The sequence below is a fragment of the Carcharhinus amblyrhynchos genome, chromosome 28, assembly GCF_965287045.1.
Source record: "Carcharhinus amblyrhynchos chromosome 28, sCarAmb.v2.hapA, whole genome shotgun sequence".
Taxonomy (NCBI): Eukaryota; Metazoa; Chordata; class Chondrichthyes; order Carcharhiniformes; family Carcharhinidae; genus Carcharhinus; species Carcharhinus amblyrhynchos.
The window spans coordinates 20,076,185-20,101,571 of NC_137351.1; the positions used below are offsets into that span (position 1 = coordinate 20,076,185).

The 25,387-nt window shown below is 43.9% G+C and overlaps 1 protein-coding gene across 1 annotated transcript in view; it reads left to right on the plus strand.

The window, feature by feature from the left end:
• The first annotated feature begins 636 nt into the window (after positions 1 to 636).
• Positions 637 to 25,387, plus strand: part of adam10a (ADAM metallopeptidase domain 10a) — a 130,139-nt gene continuing 105,388 nt past the window's right edge. The window contains exon 1 of the mRNA XM_080213955.1: positions 637 to 921. Within this exon, the coding sequence (XP_080070081.1) occupies positions 855 to 921 (67 nt within the window). The 5' untranslated portion in view covers positions 637 to 854. The remainder of the gene's footprint in view (positions 922 to 25,387) is intronic.

Here is a 25,387-nt window from a genome sequence, read left to right on the forward strand (position 1 = left end):
GGTCTATCACACACCCTAGCCCCTGCGGTGCTCAACAGGTGCGGAATCCCTGGCGCTGTGAGACAGCAGTGCTAACTGCTGTGCCACCATGCCACCCCCTTGCTTAATGTAAGCCTACTTGTGATACCAATGTCAATATAGAGGTCAATAAAATAATGAAGGGCATAGATTGGCTAGATAGTTATTATCTTTTCCCAAAGGTAGGGGAATCTAAAATGAGAGCGCACAGGTTTAAGGTGAGAGATACAAAGGTGTCCAGAGGGGCAATTTTTTCACACAGAGTGTCTGGAACAAGCTGCCACAGGTAGTAGTAGAAGCAAGTACAATTTTGTCTTTTAAAAAGCATTCAGGTAGTTACATGAGTACGATGGGTATAGAGGGAGATGGGCCAAATGCGGGCAATTGGGATTAGTTTAGGGGTTTTAATGAAAAAAGGAGGCATGGACATGTTGGGGTGAAGGGCCTGTTTCCATGCTATAAGCCTCTCTGAGTCTATAGTATATGAAATGAGGAAGTTGGTTGAAGACTCCTGGCTGAGCCTCAGTACTTGGTGCAGTCGGAGAGGGGGTGGCGGTCCCTTTAAGAGTGAAGCCGGCTCCTTATTTGGCAGCGAGCGGGGGCGGCCGGGGAGCGGCGCTTCCAGGAAGATTCAGTCAGGCAGCGGCTGGCGGCTGGAGTACTCGGAGCGGCGCCGGGGCAAGCAGACAGACAAGCAGGGGGAAATCAAATCCAGCCGCGGGGGAAAAAAAATTATAAACAAACAGCCGAGGAGAGCGGCGGCGAGCGGAGGGAAAGCCTGCGGAATATTCCAGATTAAATCCCAGCGTCTTCCCTGGGGCTGCGGCCCGGGCGGGATGCGGGCACCGACCATGTTGCTGCTGGGAGCCGGGCTGCTGCTGTCCTGGGCGTCGAGCTTGCGGGGTAAGGAACCGGGGAAGAAGTGAGGGGGAGAGAGAGAGAGGGGCCGGGGCTGAGGGCTGGGCCTGGGACTGAGAGGCCTCGGCGCCCGTTGCCCGGGGTAACCGGCTGTGGGAGCCCGACCCTGGGCCCAGCCTCCAGCTTTCATCTCAACAACCACCCCCTCTCCCCCCACCTCAACACACGCTCTCCCTCCTCCCACCCCCAACACACGCTCTCCCTCTCTTCTCCCCCCCCCACCCCCAACCCCAACACACGCTCTCCCTCTCTTCTTTCCCCCCCCACCCCCAACACACGCTCTCCCTCTCTTCTTCCCCCCCCCCACCCCCAACACACGCTCTCCCTCTCTTCTTCCCCCCCCCCACCCCCAACACACGCTCTCCCTCTCTTCTTCCCCCCCCAACACACGCTCTCCCTCTCTTCTTCTCCCCCCCCCAACACACGCTCTCCCTCTCTTCTTCTCCCCCCCCCAACACACGCTCTCCCTCTCTTCTTCCCCCCCCCCACCCCCAACACACGCTCTCCCTCTCTTCTTCCCCCCCCCACCCCCAACACACGCTCTCCCTCTCTTCTTCCCCCCCCAACACACGCTCTCCCTCTCTTCTTCTCCCCCCCCCAACACACGCTCTCCCTCTCTTCTTCCCACCCCCAACACACGCTCTCCCTCTCTTCTCCCCCCCCCCCCACCCCCAACACACGCTCTCCCTCTCTTCTTCCCCCCCCACCCCCCACCCCCAACACACGCTCTCCCTCTCTTCTTCCCCCCCCACCCCCCACCCCCCACCCCCCACCCCCCACCCCCAACACACGCTCTCCCTCTCTTCTTCCCCCCCCACCCCCCACCCCCAACACACGCTCTCCCTCTCTTCTTCCCCCCCCCCCACCCCCAACACACGCTCTCCCTCTCTTCTTCCCCCCCAACACACGCTCTCCCTCTCTTTTCTTCTCCCCCCCCAACACACGCTCTCCCTCTCTTCTTCCCACCCCCAACACACGCTCTCCCTCTCTTCTTTCCCCCCCCCAACACACGCTCTCCCTCTCTTCTTCCCACCCCCAACACACGCTCTCCCTCTCTTCTTTCCCCCCCCCAACACACGCTCTCCCTCTCTTCCTCCCACCCCCAACACACGCTCTCCCTCTCTTCCTCCCACCCCCAACACACGCTCTCCCTCTCTTCCCCCCCCTCCCATCCCCAACACACGCTCTCCCTCTCTTCCCCCCCTCCCATCCCCAACACACGCTCTCCCTCTCTTCTTCCCACTCCCACCCCCAACACACGCTCTCCCTCTCTTCTTCCCACCCCCAACACACGCTCTCCCTCTCTTCTTCCCACCCCCAACACACGCTCTCCCTCTCTTCTTCCCACCCCCAACACACGCTCTCCCTCTCTTCTTCCCACCCCCAACACACGCTCTCCCTCTCTTCTTCCCACCCCCAACACACGCTCTCCCTCTCTTCTTCCCACCCCCAACACACGCTCTCCCTCTCTTCTTCCCACCCCCAACACACGCTCTCCCTCTCTTCTTCCCACCCCCAACACACGCTCTCCCTCTCTTCTTCCCACCCCCAACACACGCTCTCCCTCTCTTCTTCCCACCCCCAACACACGCTCTCCCTCTCTTCTTCCCACCCCCAACACATGCTCTCCCTCTCTTCTTCCCACCCCCAACACACGCTCTCCCTCTCTTCTTCCCACCCCCAACACACGCTCTCCCTCTCTTCTTCCCACCCCCAACACACGCTCTCCCTCTCTTCTTCCCACCCCCAACACACGCTCTCCCTCTCTTCTTCCCACCCCCAACACACGCTCTCCCTCTCTTCTTCCCACCCCCAACACACGCTCTCCCTCTCTTCTTCCCACCCCCAACACACGCTCTCCCTCTCTTCTTCCCACCCCCAACACACGCTCTCCCTCTCTTCCCCCCCCCCCCACCCCCAACACACGCTCTCCCTCTCTTTTCTTCCCACCCCCAACACACGCTCTCCCTCTCTTTTCTTCCCACCCCCAACACACGCTCTCCCTCTCTTTTCTTCCCACCCCCACACACGCTCTCCCTCTCTTTTCTTCCCACCCCCAACACACGCTCTCCCTCTCTTTTCTCCCCCCCCACCCCCAACACACGCTCTCCCTCTCTTTTCTTCCCACCCCCAACACACGCTCTCCCTCTCTTTTCTTCCCACCCCCAACACACGCTCTCCCTCTCTTTTCTCCCCCCCACCCCCAACACACGCTCTCCCTCTCTTTTCTCCCCCCCCCACCCCCAACACATGCTCTCCCTTTCTTTCTTCCCCCCCCCCCACACGCTCTCCCTCTTTTCCCCCCCCAACACATGCTCTCCCTTTCTCCCCCCCCCCCCCCCCCCCCCCCCCCCAACACATGCTCTCCCTCTCTTCCCTCCCACCCACCTCCTGCCCCAGCACACACTCCTTCCTCCCCCCCCTCTCAGGTCATTGTTTGATTTGAAACTAACTTTCCTTCAGCTCAGTGTTAGGGAAGTCTCCCCCCTGCCTCTCCGCATCCCCAAATATCCCAGTGTCTGTTTTGCATTCTTCTTCTTCTTCTTCTTCTTCTTCTTCTTCTTCTTCTTCTTCTTCTTCTTCTTCTTCTCCTCTCTCTCTCTCTCTCTCTCTCTCTCTCTCTCATTCCCCCCCCCCCCCCGCCTCCCCAAACAAAACAAATTTGATCTCTTTCCATCTTTGTTTTTTAAAATGATTTCACCTTTTCACTCTCAGGAGAAAAACTCAGTTCCCGAACACCCTGTGTTGGTTCTGGAAGCTGCTTTCAGGACACTCTGCATGTTCCAGCATGTTGGCAACACTTAGCATCACATCACCATCTCGCTCTCCCTCCTGCTCAGATTCAGCAGTGAGGCAAGAATGGTAAATAATGAGAGCTGGTTTCCACTTGCGGTCTGTGCTCAGGCAGTTGCAGACCTTGACTGTCTCCCTGCCTCTCCACCAAAACAAAATTGTTTCTGCTGCAGTTTTCAAAGACTCATTGCCTTACATTCAGCCTGATTGTTTAGTGAGGAATAACGTCTCCCACGTACAAAGGAACGTGAGACCTGGCAGTAAGTGTATACAGTATTTCATCCTCATCTGTCAGAAAGTGATACAGCTGACAGGTAGTGTTCTATGGCACTTTGTCATTCACAGTAGTAATAAAGTTGCCAAGCTGTTCTCCCAGTCATTGCTGACTTGGGGTCATCTCTTCAGCCTGTGTATTTGTGGGTGTTTCCATTCTAGGAAACGTTAGTCATGATTCCCTATTATTCCTCACTTTGTGTGGTGAATGTTCTCGGGACTGATGTGGTTGTAGTTACATTGCGCAAGAGGTGGAACGGTCTTTGAGATTGTGTTTTTAAACAATTGTTGTTGAACAATTACCACTTTGAGGTTAACTGCAACCATCTGTATGTAGTACAGACCATCTGCTTGTATTATTGGTATGTCTCGAATTGAAGCAAAATAAAACACATGAAAATTTTAGGTTTAGTAAGTTTTAAAACTTGAGTTTTTATTTATTAGTGTCAGAACCTGGCAGTGAACGTACTGTGAAAATCCCTGAGTTGCCATATTCTGGTGCCTGTTTGGATACACTGACAGAATTTAGCATGGCCAATGCACCTAACTAGCACATGTTAAGGGCTGTGGGAGGAAACACGTGCAGACATGGGGAGACTCCACTCAGACAGTGACCCAAGCCAGGAATCGAACTGGGTCCCTGGCACTGAGGCTGATACCACTCTGCCATGTTTTCAGTGTTGATTTTGAGATATGAAGTGATATCTTCGGAATCGTCTCCACCAATCTGGTATGAACTATTTAGTACAGGAATATTAAAGAGGCTTGGTTGAGATTGTCCTGGATGTGATAATGTAAGTTGTCATGTTCCCTATTTCCTATCACTTCCATTACGTTTTTGGTGAAGGGAAGGAAGAGAGGAGAGTTGCTGTTTGGAACAGTAAGCTATTTCTTCTAATCAATAAGGCATGCTGAACTCAGTGAGGTCATGCTCTGTATAAGCTACGTTAAGAGAGATCACTGGACAACAGTGGGAAGCTTTCTGTAATTATTTGTTCTCCCTTTTCCTCTGATGCAGAAGGAAGCTACGTTGGCAAAATCCACTGAATTTTGGAGTTCAGTTCCTCTGGGTGGCACTGTGGTTTGCACTGCTGCCTCTCAGCGCCGGGACCTGGGTTCAATTCCAGCCTTAGGTGATTGTCCATGAGGAGTTTGCACATTCTCCCTGTGTCTGCATGGGTTTCCTCTGGGTGCTCTAGTTTCTTCCTACAGTTCAGAGATGTGCAATTTAGATTGGCCACGCTGATTGCCCTTGGTGTCCAAGCTATGTCGGTTAGATGGATTAGCCATTGGAAATAGTGGGGAGAGGGCCTTGTTCACATGATATGTCAGAGACCCGATGCAGAGTTGACGGACCGAATGGCCTCTTCCCTGTAGGGATTCCATGATGTTCCAAGGATCCATTTATTTGGCAGAGTGTATAAGATTAGTTGAGGTTGCATTACAATGGAAAGGGGTCAGTGAGCTCAGATGGCTAATGTACTTCAGAATAATGCCAACTGCATGTGTTGAATTTCTCCTTTTGACTGAGGTAGACTTGAGACCTGCCTACTTAGCTTGCATCTGAGAGTGGAAGATAATGGCAAGTCACCACTGACAAGGCTCAAAGTGAAACATCAGCAGCCATAGTCCAAGGACCTACCTGCAGCACTAATGCAATGGAACATTGGGAATAGCTTGCTATTGAAAATGAGCAAGTTGATGGATAGAATTTTTCTGTATTTCTCTTTTGCTGATGACTTCACCATTGTTTCAAATCTGACCCACTATGATGAGGCAGAGCACAGGAAAGAGAGAACCTGGTGAACTGGCATAATGACAATCATCTCTACCTGTGTCAACAAAACGAAGGAGATAGTCATCAACTTCAGGAAGTGTAGTGGAGGACATGCCCCTGTCGACATCAGTGGGAATGAAGTAGAAAGGCTCGAGAGCTTCAAGTGTTTAGGTGTCCAGATCCCTGACAACCTGTCCTGGTCCTTATACACTGATGCTATAAGTTAAGAAAGCCCATCAATGCCTCTACTTTCTTGAGGCAAAAGAAATTTAGCATACCCACAACGACTCTGATCAACTTCTACAGATACACCATAGAAAGCATTCTTGCTGGTTGTATCACAGTTTGGTATGCCTCCTGCTCCGTCCAAAACTGCAAAAAAAAAACTATCAACGGTCACGAATGCTGCCCAGTCCACCACACAAACCAGTCTCCCATCCCTTGACTATGTCTACACTTCATGCTGCCTTGCAAAAGCAGCCAGTGTTATCATGGACCTTTTGCACCCCGGACCTACCCTCTTCCACCTTCATCCTCAGGAAAAAAATGTGTAAGTCTGAAGATGTGTATCAGCTGATTTGAACAAATTCTTCTTTGCTGCCATCTGCCATCGGACTTTTGACTGGACATACGTTGTTGAAAGTTGATCTTTCTCTACACGTCAGCTATGACTGTAACACTACGTTCTGCACACAACTTTGCTTTCCTATGAATGGTATGCTTTGTCTGTATAGCTCGCAAGAAATAATACTTCTCACTGTATACTAATACACGTGACAAGTCTATCTTTTGAATAGTGAATTAATCTTGTGACACAGGTAAGTGGTATATGGGACTCTCATGCCTGATATTGGGCAGTGGTTTTTGTATCTGAAATTCCCTGTTAGTTTCCACCCATTTGTTTCTCCCCACAACAAGAGGAAGTCTTCATTCCTTGAGGACTCAGTTATGTGGGAAAATCTTTCCAATCTAAATATGCCAGGTCCTCTCTTTAAGGTTGACCCTCACTGAAGATGTTCATGTGAGATTTGTTTTTTTCATATAAGTTTGTTTGATCTGTACTTGGAGAGGACGCAGTTTGTTAAAATAAAAACTAGCCACCTTGTTAAGGATGTAATTTTGATCATCGGTGGGAGGTTGAGTGCAAAAGTCCCAGCCAGGCTCACTTCTGCTGAGGTTTCCAAAGAAAAAGAGCTTTTCATGAATGGTATAGTTTTGAATTTTTAGTGATTCATTTTAGGCTGCCATGTGGAGTGGAATTGTGTGATTGAGGCAAGTTGGCTTTAGTTTGCTCAGTTTGTGGTCAAGAGAATTTGTCATCTTAAAGGCTAAAGATACGTTTAAAAATGGCCATCAATGTGTAAAAAAAAAATTCAGATCACTCATAACATTACTGTTGATTACCTGATGAAAAATGATTTGCGTTTTTTCCCTAGTGAAATTTGATTTGGATGGTAGAAATCCTCTTTGTTTCTGGGTGTTCTCAATTCTTCATGATTTCTGTGGCTTCCCTCCCAACATAAAAATGACTAAGTTGGTATCTAAGTGTGGTTAATGTTGTATTTATTTGATTCTCTGGAGGGGCAATCTTGATTATTCTTGTGACAAGCCTATGCTGCTTTTGTAAACTGAAGTCATGAAAAAGTGACTTTGTTAGTCATTAACTGATTCCTGTTTACATCCAGTAGGGGAATGCGAAGATGTTTTTGGCTTCTTTATGGGCCTTGATAGTAGAGAAGCTTGAGTTTTTAGCACCAGGTTATGCAGAATGAAATAGTAACATATTTTCGTTCGTGACTACTTTTGGGTGAGGTTTCCATGAATGTAATTGAGTATTGCTCAGGAATGTATGAGGAACTGTACCTCACGAAGCCTGAATCAACACTGAGAACACTGGCAGTTGAACGTGAAGCATGAAATTTTGAGGCTGACGCATGAATGCGGATCTGAGGAATGCTGTGCTGTGAAGGTGCCACATCTTTTGGATGTGACATTCAGCCAAGGCCCCATCTGCTTGATCAGGTTCGTGTACAAGATCTCATGACATAATTTTGAAGGTGAAATATCCTGGTGTCATGGCCAATTTGTATCGCTGAACCAACTTTACAAAAGAAACATTGTCTTGTCATTACCATATTGCAGTTTGTGGGTGTTTACTGTATGGAAATTGAGTGCTATTTTTGCACAATGCACCAGTGACTGTAATTCTTTGGTGTAAAGCACTTCTGAAATGTCCACTGGTTGTGACAAGTCCTACTTAAATCTGTGTCTCTTTGGGTAGAGAGGGTGTATTGGGGACGTTGTACCAGGCCTTTTCTCCCTAAAATGTGGTTTTCTTCAGGATCACTTAGTGACCAGCAATGGTTGCCAACTTTGTTTTTTTTTAGTTATCTTCCTCCCTACCTTCAAAGCTTGCAGTCTGTGGTCGTACCCAAACTGCCATGCTGTCCAAAATCCACTCCTCCACTTGCGTTTACAGCATAAGCTCTAATCCTATAAAATAAGATGCTAGAGCTGTTAAACGGTGAGCTTTTATTTTCTATATTTTTGAAATCCGTGTACAGTACGTCTACAGACTCCCCTTTATCTTTGAGCTATGGACAAGCAAATAAAATGTTTGTTTATTTTTAAACATAATGTATTCTCCTATTTTCTAGCCCCTCTTCCCTTGCTTTGAATTTGAGGATGGTTCTGACACTGCCATGTGCACAATTTTGCAGCAACTCACAGTAATCCATTGAGCAAGAATATGTCAAGTATAGCAAGTGGTACACCAAAGTAAATGGTTACATTATTCAGGAACAATGAAAGTGGTTGTTGTATCATGAATGAGAGTTATTTAAGCACAGATCAAGAATGGAGCGTGGTCTTTGCGGCTCAGCAATGTGTCTGATGGTGCCTTTTAGCTACAGGGAGAAACCTGATTTTTGAGCTAACTTGCCGGTTTTATTCTAATTTTGTCTTTTAAATCTGTTCAGTGCACCATTTTTGAGCTGCAAAGTGGCTTGTTTCCAGCCCACTCACCAATGACTTTGTAACAGTTACAAACAGACCGGCAGAGACAAGTTTGCCTGCCACAGTATTGTTTCCCTTCAAGGTGGGAAATGCCTGGTCTCCACTTGACCTCCGGTAGACAGTGCAGCCAAGCTAATGATGGGGCGTGGAATTGTGGCTGGGAGTCTTCTCTTTGGAAAATCCGGTTGCATTGAAGTGTCTGACTGAAAAGCCACGTGAGGATTAACGTATGAATTTAGTAGTCAGTCTGAGGGTGGAGTGAATGAGCATAGGTACCTCAGTCTGAAAGCAGAAAGTTTCAGATGTCTTGTGGGAGAAAACAAGAGAACGAAAAGATATTGGCAGTGGGTCACAGGAGATTACTGCTCGATTTTTATAGCTCCTGGAGCAGCTATTGCTGCTCAGCAGTTAATTATTCAGCATCAAATTGTCTTTCTGAAGATTGCATTAAATATTTGTAAGCAAATTACAACCCTTTGCACATACTTCTGAAAACTTGAATGGGATATCAAGATTTATGGTACATGTCTCTGAATGTAGCAAACATGCATTGAATGTCGATGAATTAGTTCTTTGCCATCTGATTTGCTGATTTTTCTTTTTGTTTTCCTGTGCTGGTCGAACTGAACTCGGACAAGAATATAACATTGGCAACTGCTATGTGAGAAAGAAACTGATGAGTAAACAAGTTTGTACATGGTGAAACTAGACTAATAGGACACAATTATCATCATTGCTTGCCCTTCAGTATTGAAGAAGACCATATTCATTTGTCGTCCAAGTGTTGGACTGTGTGGATGTGAAAGTGGCTGGTGAGTCCTGTCTTGGCACAATGTTCTAGTGCAGTGAGGACGGGATGGTGAGGCTGGTAGTTATTTTGGGGGCACAGCTCTCACCAATTTTGTGCCTTGTGCTTATTTTGGACTGATACTATCCGTTTGATCTTCATTTGCTCGTGCTTTTGCAATTGCATTCCTCCAGGCTAACTGATCCTGGATAAGGGTTTCCCATAATGCAGTGCCTATTTTGAGGTTCTTGAGGGAGGCTGTGTGTTTTATCTGGCTGCCATGGGAGTGTGCTTCATTCAGCAGTTGACCATGTAAGATGGGCTTCGGGAGTCACTTGTCATACATTCTGGTGACCGGTCCAGCCCATCAAAGCAGTTTTTTTTCAAAATCTTGTTAAGATGCTGACCTTGCTGTTTCTTGCAAGGACCTCTGTCTGGGACTTGAACTTATTACTTGATGTTGAGGAGCTTGTGGAAGCCATCGATTTTCTTTGTGTGTCACTAGTAGGCAATCCATGTCTCAGTGATGTGGAGAAGAGTGGGGTGGGCGACTGCTCGGTAGGCCTTGAGCTTAGTTTTTAACTTCACTGCTGAAAATCCCATACTGAAAATCAACATGTACTGAAGGACACACTGGCCTTGGCATTTTGAGCATTAGTCTTGTCATCAATATACACACAGTGCTGCCAAGATAATTGAATTTGTTGACAGCGGTCAGCCTCTACTGCTTACTTTCATGGATAGGGCTACCTGGAGCAGATTGGAGCATGATTTCTATCTAGTGCTGATTGTGGGATGAAAGTTATTACAGGTTGCAGAGAATCGATCCATAATGTGCTGCATGTCGACCTCACTTAGTGTTTAATACACAATGATCAGCAATAGAAAGTCAGGCAGTCTGTCAACGAGGACCTTGCTTGTCCTGGAGGTGTTAAAGGTTGAAGAGTTTGCCATCTGGTAGTTACGTCTATGCCTGGGTCCTCATCCTGGAAGATGAGAGTGAGCATAACTGAGAACATGTTGAAGATCAGCTGGTGCCAGTGTGCAGCATTGTTTCACTCCATTGACAAGCAAGGAGGCTGAATTCTCATCATCATCAAGGATGGAGACCTAATGTGCCTATGTGGAACTGTCATACCATCTGAATTTGTCTTGGCACCCAAATTTAATCATAATCTTAGAGCCCTTCAAGGCTGACAAAGAAGGCTTTGGTTAGGTTAATGTAAAGATGGTGTATAGATCAGCATTATTGTTCCTGGCTCTTGTTTTCTGCATTTGGCCAACGGCCAACAGCCAACACCATGTCCATGTTTCCCCAAACTTTTCTAAAACTGCACTGGCTCTCCAGAAGTAGACCCTGTTCAAGCTGGAATATGAGTCTGTTTAGAAGGATTCTGGCAAGCAATTTCCAGCAATGGACTGAAATTCTCTATGGTTGTGGTAGGACTGGTGGTTGCTGTTGCATTTGTAGATGGGAATAATGAAGGTGCCTTTGAAAGGACCCCTTGATTCCACATGGTCTGGAAGAGCTGGATGTGATTTCTGAACAGTTGCGATCATTGCATTTATCTATCTTCACTGAATTTGGTTCCGGAGGCTTTGCTATTTGATAATTGCTCTGTTTCCAGCAATATGGGTGGAGTACCGAGAACAGGGTTGGTGTTGACATGGGGCAATGCATGTACAGATTTGTCATCAATGTGGGGTGGTCTCTTCAGGATGTTATTGAAATACTCAGCCTATCTTAACAAGATCTGAGATGTTTGTGTGGCATAGTCCAATCAGCACTGAGCTGGCTGCTTGAGGGCCATAGACTATCCTGACATTCCTTGAAGCATTTGTCATTTTTGCCAGCGTAGGCTTGTATTTTATCTGCTTTTTGACTCAGCCACTGGTTCTGCATCTCATGTAGTCTGCGTTGGACTGTGCTGCAGATGCTATAAGCAGTTGTTTTTGCTTTGGCCTTGTCATTTAGGAATGCTCTGTAATGTGTATTTTTTTCAACCAGGTGCTTGATCTGTCATTTTCATTAAACTAGTCCTGATGCTTTGCGCTTGGTGGAACAAGTGTCCTGTAGGGAAGCCCAGATTTTGCCTATTGCTTGAGGGGATCTGAAGATCACTCAGCGTCTGTAGATCATTGAGCTGCATTGTCAACATCAAACTCAATCTTGATGTTCAGATGCTTGGGGATTTATGTCCCTGAAGGGCTTCTCTTTGGCTAAACAACTGGGCACATTTTGGAGATGGCAAGTCTGTCAGTCCAGCAGTCAACACCATACATCATGTTAGTCACCCTTGGCCACTGTGGGTCATTCTTTCTGACAATGATATCCATGTGGTGATGGGTGAGTGACGAAGCAGCGCAAGTAATTCACAGGAGCTGTCGTTGCAAATCTGCAGATGTGCGATTCAGGCCCAAAGATTGTCTTTCACTTAGCAGCAGCTCCCTGTGTGCCTGAGCAGCTCTTTCCAGGATGGCGCTGCTCACTTGTACACTGAGGAAGGGGCTAGAAATGTTGCCCCCAAAACCTGACCAGCTTGCCACAGCTGGCTTGCATCACTTCAGCAGTAGCAATATCAAAGAGGAAAGAAAGCAAATATGACACTTACTGCTTACGGTGCATGGAATGTGCACACTCAGCACCCTTGTGGGTACGGAGTGAGCCCGATACCAAGTTGCCATTGCTGCACCCAATGAAATGTGCTTTGCAGAGGAAGCTCAAGACAGGTAGTCAGGAGCAGGAGTGGCTGAACCAAATGGGACTGGCACTGGGCTTCACAGCCAAAAATGAGCTGGAGACCAAGCTGACCACCCTTCCAAAGGGTCCAAATGACTGCCTCAGACAAGAGATAAGCTGCTGTCATCTGTGCATGTGTCACCACAATGACTGATCCTGAAGTCATCAAGGAGAAATTGCATGAAGACCTCTGCTGTGATGACAGTGGCATTGAAGCCAGGCAAGCTGACCATACTTGGTGCCAGTGCCAGAGCTGGCACAGATCATCAAATCTGGGGAGGTGTTATCAACAAAAATTCACTTGGAAAAAGCAACAGCAATGGTCTTGTACTCTACAAATCTGTGCCAAGTATGAGCTGCTTTTTATCAAGTTTTCCAGATCCCAAAGCAAAATAATTTCTCCTGGAAATGCCCTCACTCTAGCCACTGGCATCTTATTGGCTATATTATTGTCAGGAAGAAAATGGGATGTTGTTTGACCTCTGATTTGCCAATAGATTTATATGTTGCTTTCCTGTGCTGATCCCACTGAGTAAACACATTGTAACGTTGGAAGCAGCTGTGAGAGAAAGAAACTGATGAATAGGTAACTTTGTACGTTGTGAAAGCTGGACTAAGTGGCCATAATTGTACAGAAATGCTGGAAACACAGCTGATAATTTCTAGAATGTATGGTGAACGAAGTAGTACGTTGAATGCTGTGCAGAGTTGCGCTGTAATTCCATTCTTATGATGCAATCTAATTCTGAAATTTGGATACTATTTAACTGGACTGATATGGATAGTTCATAATTTTCATCTGTCTTGTCCTTTTGGTATCCGGAGAACACTTGAAAGGGAAGTTGTACGTGGAAGGTTAAAGATGTGTAACAGAATTTGAATGTGGTCTAACAGCTGAAAATGAATTGCAAATACCTGAAATATTAATTCCATTCTTTTTCTTTCACCTGTTAAGGTTTGTTTGGGCCTTTTTTTGTTAGTATATGGACAGTGTGTGTTCCAGTGTTTAGAAGTGATTTTTGTTTTTGTAAATGTTGTACCAATGTACCTAAGCCATCTTAATCTATAAAATGCTGCTGCAGCTGTTAAATTCTGTGCCAATAGACTGCACTGTTGGTCTGCAGGTTGCTCTTAATCATTAACATCTGGTTTCCATTTTTCTTGTTATTTTCTCTGGAGTCAAGAGTGATTTGCATGTCTCTCTAACTTTAACCAGCAGTGCTTCGGAGAGGTTCATAAGGAAGGTGAATGGAAGATGGTAACTCAATGCAGAGCTGGGGGAATGATGCACTGATAGCAGTGCCATCTTTTGGATGAAGTGAAACAAGAACCCCATACTGGGTGGATATTCAAGATGCCATTGTGCTATTGGAGAGATCTCCAAGGGTTATTTTGTCCATTTGATGCACTTGCCTTCAAGTGTGCAAACATTACTTCCTCCTTTCCCAACGTGACAGTGACAAAAAAAAATTGGTGTTGAGAGGATATCTTTTTTACAATGGCATGGTTAGGATCTGAAATACACAGACTGGAGAACCAGCTCAATTGAGGCTTTCAAAAGAGCAAAAGGTCTTAGAAAATCTAAACAAAAATGCAGGGGCTATGAGATGAACTTGATGCATTGCCCTTGCAGAGAGCAGGCATGGACACGAAGACCTGAATGGCCTCCTGTTATACTTTGCAAAAATTAGTCATTAAGCATTTGGGACACCCTGAGGTCATGGTCATTTTTTTTTTCTTTTACCAGTTATCGCAAATGTATTTGTACTGTATTTGATAATCTGAACTTCCATTCATTATTTTTAATTTTGTATTTATTTGTTCAATCAGTTACCCACACTTGACTGTTAACTTTCAGCAAAATAGAAATTATTCATTAAAGGACATAAGAACATAAGAAATAGAAGCAGGAGTAGGCCATCCAGCCCTTCGAGCCTGCCCCGCCATTCAATAAGATCATGGCTGATCTGTCGTGTCTCAGTTCCACATTCCTGCCCTCTAACCCTTAATCTCCTCGCTTATCAAAAACCCATCAACCCGCGTCTTAAAAATATTTAGCGAGGCAGCCTCCACCACCTCAACGGGCAGAGAATTCCAGAGATTCACCACCCTTTGAGTGAAGAAGTTCCTCCTCAACTCTGTTCTAAACCCCCCACCCCCTTTATCTTGAGGCCGTGCCCCCTAGTCCTACTATCCTTTCTGAGCGGGAAGAGTCTCTCCACTTCTATCCTATCCATCCCATTCATCATTTTATACGTCTCAATGAGATCTCCCTCATTCTTCTAAACTCTAACGAGTACAAGCCTAGTTTATTCAGCCTCTCCTCATAGCTCAACTCCGGTATCAGCCTAGTAAACCTCCTCTGCACTCCCTCCAAGGCCAAAATATCCTTGCATAAGTACGGCGCCCAAAACTGCACACAGTACTCCAGCTGCGGCCTCACCAATGCCCTATACAGCTGCAGCAAGACCTCCCTACTTTTATGTTCAATCCCCCTCGCTATGAAGGCCAGCATCCCATTCGTCTTCCTGACCATCTGAAACCAAATCAATTTGAGGCTAATGGAAATGAAAAATAAGATTCCAAGGGATGGCAACCTGGAAGCGAGGTGTGAATGAATTCAACAAATTGGCAACTTGGTTCGCATAATGTTTAATTGCCACGGAATCAATTCTGCGCTTGTAGGGACTTGAGTTATAAAGTGGCAGCAAGAAGGCAATGACCATATTGATTCTCCGTCCGAGGTTCTAAGAATGTCCGAAGATACCTATGTTGAGAAGTGGTCAGATAGCCTGATAACATTGTGACCTTGGAGTGCCCATGAATTCTGGGTTCAGGTTGTTGGGTCGAAGAATTTCTGCTAGAGTACTTAACTGAGGGCTGAACCAGTAATTTTTACACAATGAAACACGTTTCACTAAATATGCCAAAATAACATGAATAAATGCAAGCACATCAATTGTACAGCAAAATAAATACACGTCAGACCGCTTGCTTTTGCCAGTTCATATAGGCATTTATACTTAAAGCACATGTTTAGCCACATTTTGCTACTTTTTTCTGTATTCTTTCTATCTACCAGTCCAATCAGTTTTTGCCTTAATAACTGACCCTTTTGAATGAACTATAGATAGCTTTCTGAAGAAATTTCTCTCATCTTCTGTACTTTAATCACGTACCGATGGTCCATTTTTCTTCACCGCACACAATTGGAAACGCTGTTTCCATTAATTCTGTCCATCCTTGTATAATATGGTGCCAAATTGTACATCATACAAGGTTTTATTTAGGCTTATAATTGCCTTCTGATTTTTAGATTGCATCTTGTAGTTTTAATTAGTGTTTCTTTTGGCTGTAGTAACCTGAGGTAGTGTTTGTTTTTGAACCTGTATCCCCTCAGCATTTGACCAAACAGCATATTTCCAATCAGTACAATTGGTGTTAGTTTTTTAAGACCAAATTTCATGACTTCGAGCTTGTTTTGAACTCTGCCACTTTTCAAGCTCATTGCCCTGACTTAGAATTGTCATTGCAGTTTCCTTTGACTTTCTAGAGAATTAACTATTTCCCATTTTCATACTGTTTCTAAATGTTAGCACTATTCCCTTTAGATCTATATCAAAATAAATACACAATAAGCAGAAGTGACCCCAGAACTGAGTAATAGAGAGCACCACTCTAGAAAAACTGGCTTTAACTCCTACTCTCCTACTTTGAATTCATTTTCTGTCTTCATTCTAAATCTATTAAGTTTCCCAATGATATCCTGAGGGGTATCTTGACAAAAGTCTATTCTATGGGTGGCATGCTTTGAGGATAGGTTGAGGGAGCTAGGTCTTTTCTCCCTGGAGAGACGAAGGATGAGAGGTGGCCTGATAGAGGTTTATAAGATGTTGAGAGGTATAGATTGGGTGGATTCTCAGAGGCTGTTTCCCAGGGCTGAAACGAGAGGACACAGATGCTAGGGAGTAGGTATAGAGGAGATGTTGGGGTAAATTTTCACTTGAGGGTGGTGAGTGAATGCAATCAGCTGCCATTGGTGGTGGTGGTGGAGGCGAACTTGTTGGGGTGTTATAAGAGACTTCTGGATGAGTATGTGGGATTTAATGGGATTGAGGGTTATAGATAGGCCTGGTAGGTAGGGATATGATCGGCGCAACTTGTGCACTGAAGGGTCTTCTCTGTTCTTGCTGCAACCACCTGTGACATGTTTCCCGCACCACCCCCTCCCCCCCAACTTAGTTTTGTATTCCAAGAACTATCAACTGTTATCTTCCTTGTCTAAGCCTACTAAATTTTCCCTGTCTCGTGAATTTTGGTATTCATGGTGCAGTTGACGGTTTCTGTTTTGAATTTTGATAATTATCAGTCTGCGTTGTACACAAATTTAATCTGAGCGTAAGAGGCAAATGAGAGAGCATTGTACTGAGCCAATGGTGTGCTCTTTGGTTTGGGTGAGATACATTATCACAGAATAGAGTGTAAGTAATAATGTGCATTTGTCTTGGTACTCGCTACAGCATTGTTCAGTTTAAACAAGTGTCTCTGGGAGCTGATGTCCTCCATTAGATATCCTGACAGGCCATGAATGGAGAGTGCTGTCACAGCCTGTCTTTTCTGAGAGCAGAATTTCACTGGTGTCATATTACAGAATGTGACATATCTGCATTTAGCTACCTGTAACTTGAAGTTTTCCACCATGGCACACTAATGACAGACAATTAACTGGCACCCGTTGATAACTCAGTTGTCTGAAAATATTCTTTCAACTAAAATCCATAGTGAATAGTAATGATTTCTGCATTTGATTTTCTGTAAACTTGAATATCCATTGTCCTTGGGTTAGTGAAGGAGAAATCACTTAAGGTTTATTGTGTCATTACTGTTGCAGTTCAGGTTCGAAACTCGTGTTTTATAAAGCCTGCCTGAATCTCAAGTTTTGCATCTTGAATTTGGCTTGGAGAAGAATGAGACGTCTTACTTCAGGTGCGATTCAGAAGACCCACGAGGGAGCTTTTATCAAAGTTTAATAAAGAATATAGATAACATGTATAGCAAGAACTTTTATCAATTACAAATAAGAAACAAAGCGATCATTATAATGTATAACCCTTAATGAATATCTTTTTAATGTGTTCCAATTAAAACAAAAATCCATAGACAACCAAAGAAACCCTTTTTTTTTCAAGGTTTAACACCAAAGGCTGATGCTAACTTCATACTGGGATCAAGGCCACTCATTGAATTGCAGAATTCAATGCCCTTGAGATTCAGAACAGTTGGAAGACAGGACAGCTTTCCAAAGCACCAGTGAGGCTCAGGTCCATCTCCCAAGAACAGGTTTTCACCCTTCAGGAAAACAAAATCATGTTTTCAGCCAACCAGCAGAATTTTCAAAACAGTTGTACTTTCTAAAAGTCAACTGCAGCTCAGAACTGAAACAAAAAAATCCTTGTCATCTGACCTGCTCAAAGTTTTTCTTTTCTCCTCCCACCAATGAAAACACCTTAAGACTTTGCTGCAGAGAGCATGTTTTTTAAAAAGACTTTTCAAAGGCACACTAACAGCATTTACTCATGGATATGAGGATAGTGTCTAGTTTGGTTTTGGTCCCAGTTATACAAGCTCTTGAAAGGTTCTCACACATCATGTAGACAAGATATATTGGAGTGGCTTTGATATTGCATTCTATCAATATTGTCACTATTTGTTTATTGGTTGAACTTTGTTTCTATGTGACTGGTGATTTTTCATTATTTTCCATAATTACATAATCTTTCCCCTTTTGTGTTGCATTTGTTTCTTAGAAAATACTGCTGCTTCTACAGAGAATTCAGTGAACTGAGTGTTGGGTTGTTGTGGTACGTTTTAGGAGTGTAATTCTTAGCTTAGGATTTGCATTTTTTTCAATGTAGGACAAAAGACGCCTGGCTTGAGAAACTAGTAAATAAACCTGAAGTAATAGCAAATGGAAGAGTTGCCTTTTTTTAAAATGTCACCTGAGTAGTGATGTGAAAAGAGGATGCCTCAAGTAAATGTGAAATCCATGGAAATTGGAAGATTGTACTTCACACTGACCTGAAAAGAGAAAATTATTTGTGATTAATTGCCTGTCGAGGAAAAATATACTGTCCTGAATTTTTTGTTACATTCTGCTTTAGAGACTTCAAGGAGTAATGTGTTTTCTACATTGCAGTGGTGAAACGCAAGTGCAACCAGATTATGATGATCATTTAAAAAATTCTGGAAGGATGACTTATCATTGCTTAGAACACGACTTAACGTAGCATACACAAACCATTTGTGTAGCTCTTAAAATTAATTCAGTGAGCAGATTTAGTTCAAAGATTAAGCTAAGAGTGTGACTTCCACCTTTTTGGAATGGATAGAAGTGCATCATTGGCAGTCTGAAACTTCTACTGTGAAATATGTCAATGTCTTAAATGAAGATAACAATTTTATATCATGGGCGATGTTGCTTTGTTTATTGGAATTGCTTTTTGCAGTGAATGTGCATGAATAGAGTAAGGAATTCGGCCAACATTGTTGCAGCTTCTCGATTTTATATTTGGCTGAGTTGGTATTAGACCTTATACCTTACTTGAGACTTAAATTTATTTCTTTTTTTTAAAACCAGCTATTTCCTTCCTAGCTCACGGGCCAAACTTTGTTTATGGTTCCTCCTTTGCTTGAATTCTTAAATGTAATTTCTATCTTTAGTCGTCTTGTCCTTTCTGAGCTCAAAAGAGCCACCTTCTGATCTTCAAGCCAATTCTTGCTAAACTATGAAACTAGTGTCTGATTTGGATCTGGAATGTACTGCTTCACTGGGTGCTAGGGGCTGATTCAATTGAGGCATTCAAAAGGAAATTCTACTATCTGAAAAGAAAAGTGAGGCAGCACTGCAGGGAGAAAAGTGGGAGAAAGGCATCAATTGAATTGATGCTGCAAAGAAACCAGTACAGGCATGACTAGATGAATGGCTGTCTCCTGTGCTGTAACCATTCTACGAATGTATGCAAGGTGAGCAAGGTGGCACAAAATAAGACCGAGAAGTGGCATCTGGTGAAGTATAACCAGAACTGCTGACCCATGTGCTTGTGTGCAAGATTTCAGTCACGACACATCTATCCTGTTTCCTGACGCTGTTGTGTGATAACTTTGTGGTTTAATTTAAAAGATTTTCATGGCAGATGTCACAGTCTCCTTGCATTAATGCATACTTCACTTTATTGGAGTACTGAGTCATTGGAGATTGAATATGAAATCAGCTGTTGAAAATAAAGCTTTTGAGGCCTTCACTCAGCTTCTGAAAAGAAAAACTGTGCAAGGTTCCAGCTGTTTTACATAATAGTTGTCTGTGCTGATCAAAAGTAACAGACAAGTGGTGTGCATTTCAAATCTGAATTGTAAACATTTATTCATGATTTAAAACCTAATATTTGGCATATGATGTAGAAAGCTGTATTCAAGTTAATATGATCAACAAAAGCAACAAAATATTTCCCTTGCAAAAAAAAAGCAAGCTTGAACTTGAGCATTGTAGTACTGTCTTAAATAAATTGCTGCAGAAGTGCACATGTATTGCAGTTTGCAGAGTTTCCTTTTTCCTTTTTACGTTTGATCGTGCAAATATATCTGTTGCTTGATTGGGGTTTAATCTGTGTCCCCTCAAATGCAAAGTTTCTTACTTCCCACTAGTTGCATTTTGTATGGAGAGAAGTACAGCTGGGAGGCACTTTTAACAAAATAGAATCCCTACAGTATAGGAGGAGGCCATTTGGCCCATCAAGCCTCAACAGACAGCAATCCCACCCAGGCCCAATCCCTGTCACCACATGTATTTACCTTGCTAATTCCTTGCTGATATATAGGGTCAATTTTTAGAATGGCCAGTCAACCTAACTCGCACACCTTTGGACTTTGGGAGGAAACCCACGCAGACACTAACATGTGCAGCTTGTTACAGGCAATGTTCTGAGGCCAGAATTGACTCTGGGTGCCTGGTGCCAAGAGGGCCTCAGTGCCAATTACTGCGTGAACGTAGCCCCCCACAGTGGCATTGTGGTTAGCACTGAATTGGTTAGAAGTCTTTTTTTTGGGGAAATTTGTCAGCTAACATAGGAAGTTGGAAAATTTTAAGGCACAGAAGCTATTCAGCCCATGTCTTTGCTAGCTGAAAGAGCTGCCTCCAGCTTAATGTCTGCTCATCGGCTTTTGGTGCATAAATCCTTTAGGATACAGTGCTTTAGGTGCACATCCAACTAATTTCTAAATGTGATGAGGATTTTTCCCTCCACCGTCCTTCCAGGCAGTGAGTTGCAAGTGGAAAAAATAATTCCGAAATACCCCTGGAATCACTTTGTCAGTGACTTGTAAAACTTAAGTCTCCTGGCCTTTGAACTAGAAGGGAAATATGCCCTTTCTACCCACTGTATCTCAGCCCCGATGATTGATTTATACACCTCCAACTGAATCTTGCTTCAGGTTCCTGTTCCACAGAAAACAACCCAACTTATCAAAACAAATGTTGGAAATGCACAGCAATACTGACTGCATCTGTGGAGAGAGGGACAGAGTTAATGTTTCAACTTGCCAAGGTTCCTTTTGAAACACATTCCAAAGCCACAACTTCCTTCACCTAGAAGGACAAGGGCAGGAGATGCATGGGAACAACACTGAAAGCTACATATCATCCTGATTTGGAACTACACAGCTTCTTTACTGTCACTAGGTGAAAATCCTGCCACATCCTTCCTAACACCACTGTGGGTGTGGGTGTACCTGCACCATGTGGACTGCAGCATTTAACATTGCTGCCACCTTAAGGGATTTGGGGATGCGCAGAAATGTTGGCCTAGCCAATGGTGTCCACATACTGTGAAAGAATACACTTCAAAAAAAAACTTCCACCCTTTGTAGGAACTCCCAGCTTATCCAACCTTTCTCAACAAACATTCTCCATTCTGGCTGCACACTCAAATCTCTGTACCCTCCAGTTTAATCACATCTTTGCAGTAATTCAGTGGCTGCATTTAATACTTCATACTTTCAGTAGGTCCCACTGGACTAATAAGTTGAATAGAAATTCTTGACTCGTCGCATGGGCCATGCCAACACCATTTTAGACACTCACTGAAGTAGTCAGATGCATTTCATGCATATATTTACCTAACACCTACAGTTGTTGACTGAGGAAGTGAAAATACTCACATTTTGTTATTAATCTTGCATCGTTTTACCTTTGAACACAAAGGTTGAAGTGCATGTGCAAATAAATATTGAAATCACATGGTGTCTAATGACAAAATCATTACTTGTTTAGATCATGTGATAGGACAAAACTAATAAGATGCTGTACATTGAAGAGGTTCTTTGATGTTTTCCAATGCTGAATTCAGACCTACAGTAATTTTCATATTGCAATGTTAAAATGTTGTGTTTAGTGACTTTCTCTTTCAGTTAAATAGAATGTTTTGCTACTTTTGAGTGCTCTGCACTCCAACAATTTACAAAGTTGGCATTCTCAGCAATCACCTTTTGACCTTCGCCAAAACAAGTATATTGAGGGAGGGTCAAAAGAAGCATAACTATGAAGCATTACATTTGAACACATTAAGATAAATGACACGCAATCATCCTTAACTGTTAAAGGAACTGTGCTAGTCTTCTGTTTTCTTTTCATCCTCCACCCCCAAATGAGGCTTCCTGCACATCTAGGTAGATGGTTAGAGTAGTACTGTGATCAGCAGCAAGCTCAATCTACTTTTTCGCTGAGCGGATCTTGTGATTAAAGTTGCATACCTTTTATAACACTTGTTTGTTGTCTGTTAGAATATGCTAGTACTGGGCAAATATGCTCTCTCGTTCAATCTATATTCAGATGTCGTTGAAAGTTGCTCAGGAAGCACAAGTTGTGCTCATTCTTTATTCAACTGTTACTTTTTCAGTCTTGGACTTGAGTCGTCAAAAGTCTCTGTAGCATTTTGTCTCTTCTCTTCCTGGCTGATACTGCAGATCTTTTCTCCTCTGTTCAATTTTGTTTGCGCTCTTCCTTGTGTCAGTTTTTCAGAGACAGCCGTCTCCACGTCCTTGAGCTTAATAGTTGCATTTTTTTAAACTAGTAATCATTGGGTGAGTAGCCAGCTTCAGATAAGTGCCTATCATTTGCTCATGTATTAGCTTTTTGTATGTTTTATTATGCAATGGGATGACATTTTTCTGACAATTGCCCATCCCTGACAAGCCTTAATATAGTGGAATTTTTGCATGCTTCAAAGAGGGCAGCATGATGCTGCTGTATTGTGAATTGTCAGTCGGTTTGCTGCTCTAGTCTATTTATTCAATTGGTTGCTGCTCTAGCCTATTTATTCAAAAAGAACTCAATATTGAAGAGCCTTTTCTAAAATTTAATTGGAATAGTTTAAAAGACGTGACATTTTAATCTGTGTAGCTCGAACATACAAAACTGGTGGTAAAAAGAGTATGAGATAATTAGCCTGACATTTTTGTCATGTTTAAGTAGCAGTAATTCTAAAACAATTGGGCAGACTTTATTTTAACTACATGTTTTTAATTCTGACCAGCTTCTTAAACATGTGATCACTTTTGAAACCAGTTCTGATAGCAGGAAGTGAAAGGGGTATTGCAGAATCGGCATGGTCTTTTGACTGTGTCTTGGTCCTTGCGCAAAACTTGTGTAAATCTAAATGGAAATACTTTACTGAACTTCCAATTTATCTCATGATGCAAAGCTGAATGAAAAGAGAGAATGCTTTTTTTTGCACTGCTACTGCTTACACACCCCACACACCACACTCACTCACTCACTCAATTGGCACTGACTGGTTATCTTTTGGTGCATGACAGGGATTGCTGATACTTAACAAGTGTTCCCATCCAATATATAATTTGTTGGTACTTCATTAGGAGGACCTGTGACATAGTGCAAGTCATTTTGCGATTGCCTTTTCTTTTTCTTTCCACACTTCACACCCTCGCAACAAAACTTAATATTTGGAAAGCTTAGATCGGTGGTTGGCAGCCTGCGGCCAGGGGGTGAGGCTCGAGACATTTTGCTGATTGTTACCCATGTGCAAGAAAGGTTGAAACTTTGGGCTAATTTTTGTCTGCAAGTGAGGTGCATTCTCATTGCACACAGAGAATTTAACTCAACCATGTGCTCCTTCTGCATCTAATCAAAGTCATAGTGTTTCTTTTGTTTTTAACATTTGAAGTTGATAGTTCCATTAATATTTAATGCTCCTTAACACAATGGGTCTGATGTCATTGGGTGGGGGAGGGAGAGCAGGAGAAAAGAAGGAGGTCTCCCAGTTTATTGAGAGATCAGGTGCCCTGCACAATGAAACCGTCACCAGTCTGAAGCTGGCTTTACTGGCTTAAATGCGCTCCACCCACACACTCGCTCCTACCAGTGCGAATCTCCCTGCTGTCAAAAAAACTGAGTGCGTGGGAAAGAGTGCAGTACCAAAGTCACCCAAATAACAGGTGTGGACACACAGACTTTTATGACACTGGAATTTTTTCGTAGAAATTTGTGCCTGCAATCTTTAATAGATATTTGTCAAATTGTTCATATTTTGCAATATCTTTAGTGGTTATAAAATGTGTTGTTTTCAACACACTCAGCCTGTCTGGCACATATAGTTTTCAGCAGATTTAGAGGCAGGAAGTGCAGCAAACATTTTTGGGCGTTGTCTGATCAATGAGCAGGGGGAAGTAGAATTTCGCCAAGTTAAGAACATACTTTATCGTGTTGGAGTTTTACACTTTACTAAACCTGGCAGATTAGGTTGGATGACATTACCTTCATTTGGTTGCAACAGAACTGAAATGGCTCCTGAATCTTGTGGACGATTGCTACATTGGAGCCAAGAGAACTTTTTGTCTGTGAAATTGATCTTGAAGCTACTGTTAGGTTCTACCATCTATCAAGGCATTACAATAAAAGCTAGATGTGTGTAGCAGCAGCTGCTTTTACAAGATTAAACCAGAGGAAAGGCATTTTGCATGAGTGTATGTATTGATAATGGACAGGCATATTAGCTGCATACATGACGTCTTGTATGAGAGAGGAGGGTTAAAAGTTTTGTCTAACTTGCATTACAACCTTGGCTCCCACAGTCTGATAGTAAAGCCTCTGGGATTGTTTATTAACTGTTTGACAGGATGAGTGTGGCTGGTAAGGGCAGCATTTCATAGAATCATTAGAACCCTACAGAGCAGAAAGAGGCCCTTCGGCCCATCGAGTTTGCACTGACCACAATCCCACCCAGGTCCTACCCCCATATCCCTACATATTATAACCACTAATCCCTCTAACTTACATAATCCTTGCCACTAAGGGGCAATTTCTTAGCATGGCCAATCAACCTAACCTGCACATCTTTGGACTGTGGGAGGAAATCAGAGCACCTGGAGGAAACCCATGCAGACATGTGGACAATGTGCAAACCCCACACAGACAGTGAGCCGAGCCAGGAATCGAACCCAGGACCCTGAAGCTGTGAACAGCAGTGCTAACCAGTGTGCCGCCCATTTGTTGCCTATAAAATCGCCCATGAGAAGGTGATGGAGTTGCTACACACCACATTGTGTAGAAACATCGATGCTTTTTCAGGAATGGAGAGTAGTTCCAGGATTTTGACCCAATGGCAACGAAAGTATGACCATACAGTTCCAAGTCAGGCTGTGTTACTTGTAAGGGAGCTTGCAAGTGATGGTGTTCCCATGCATTTTTGCCCTTGGTGGGAGAGGGCATGCATTTGGAAGGTACTGCAAAAAAGTCTTGGTGATTTGCTGCATCTTGTAGATGGTATAACCTGCTGCCACTGCATTGGTGGTAGAGGATGTGACTGGCACTCCCTCCACAAACAATTGAGCAGTTCTGAGATGTTGGATCCATTCAAAACCAATCCCATTGGAGAAGGTGATGAAATGGAAGCGATCCTCAGTGAAGATGGGACTTTGTTTCTACATTTACTGTACAGTTGCCATTCTATTATGGATGGATCTATTACAAGCAGATGGATGAGGTCGTGGGTTT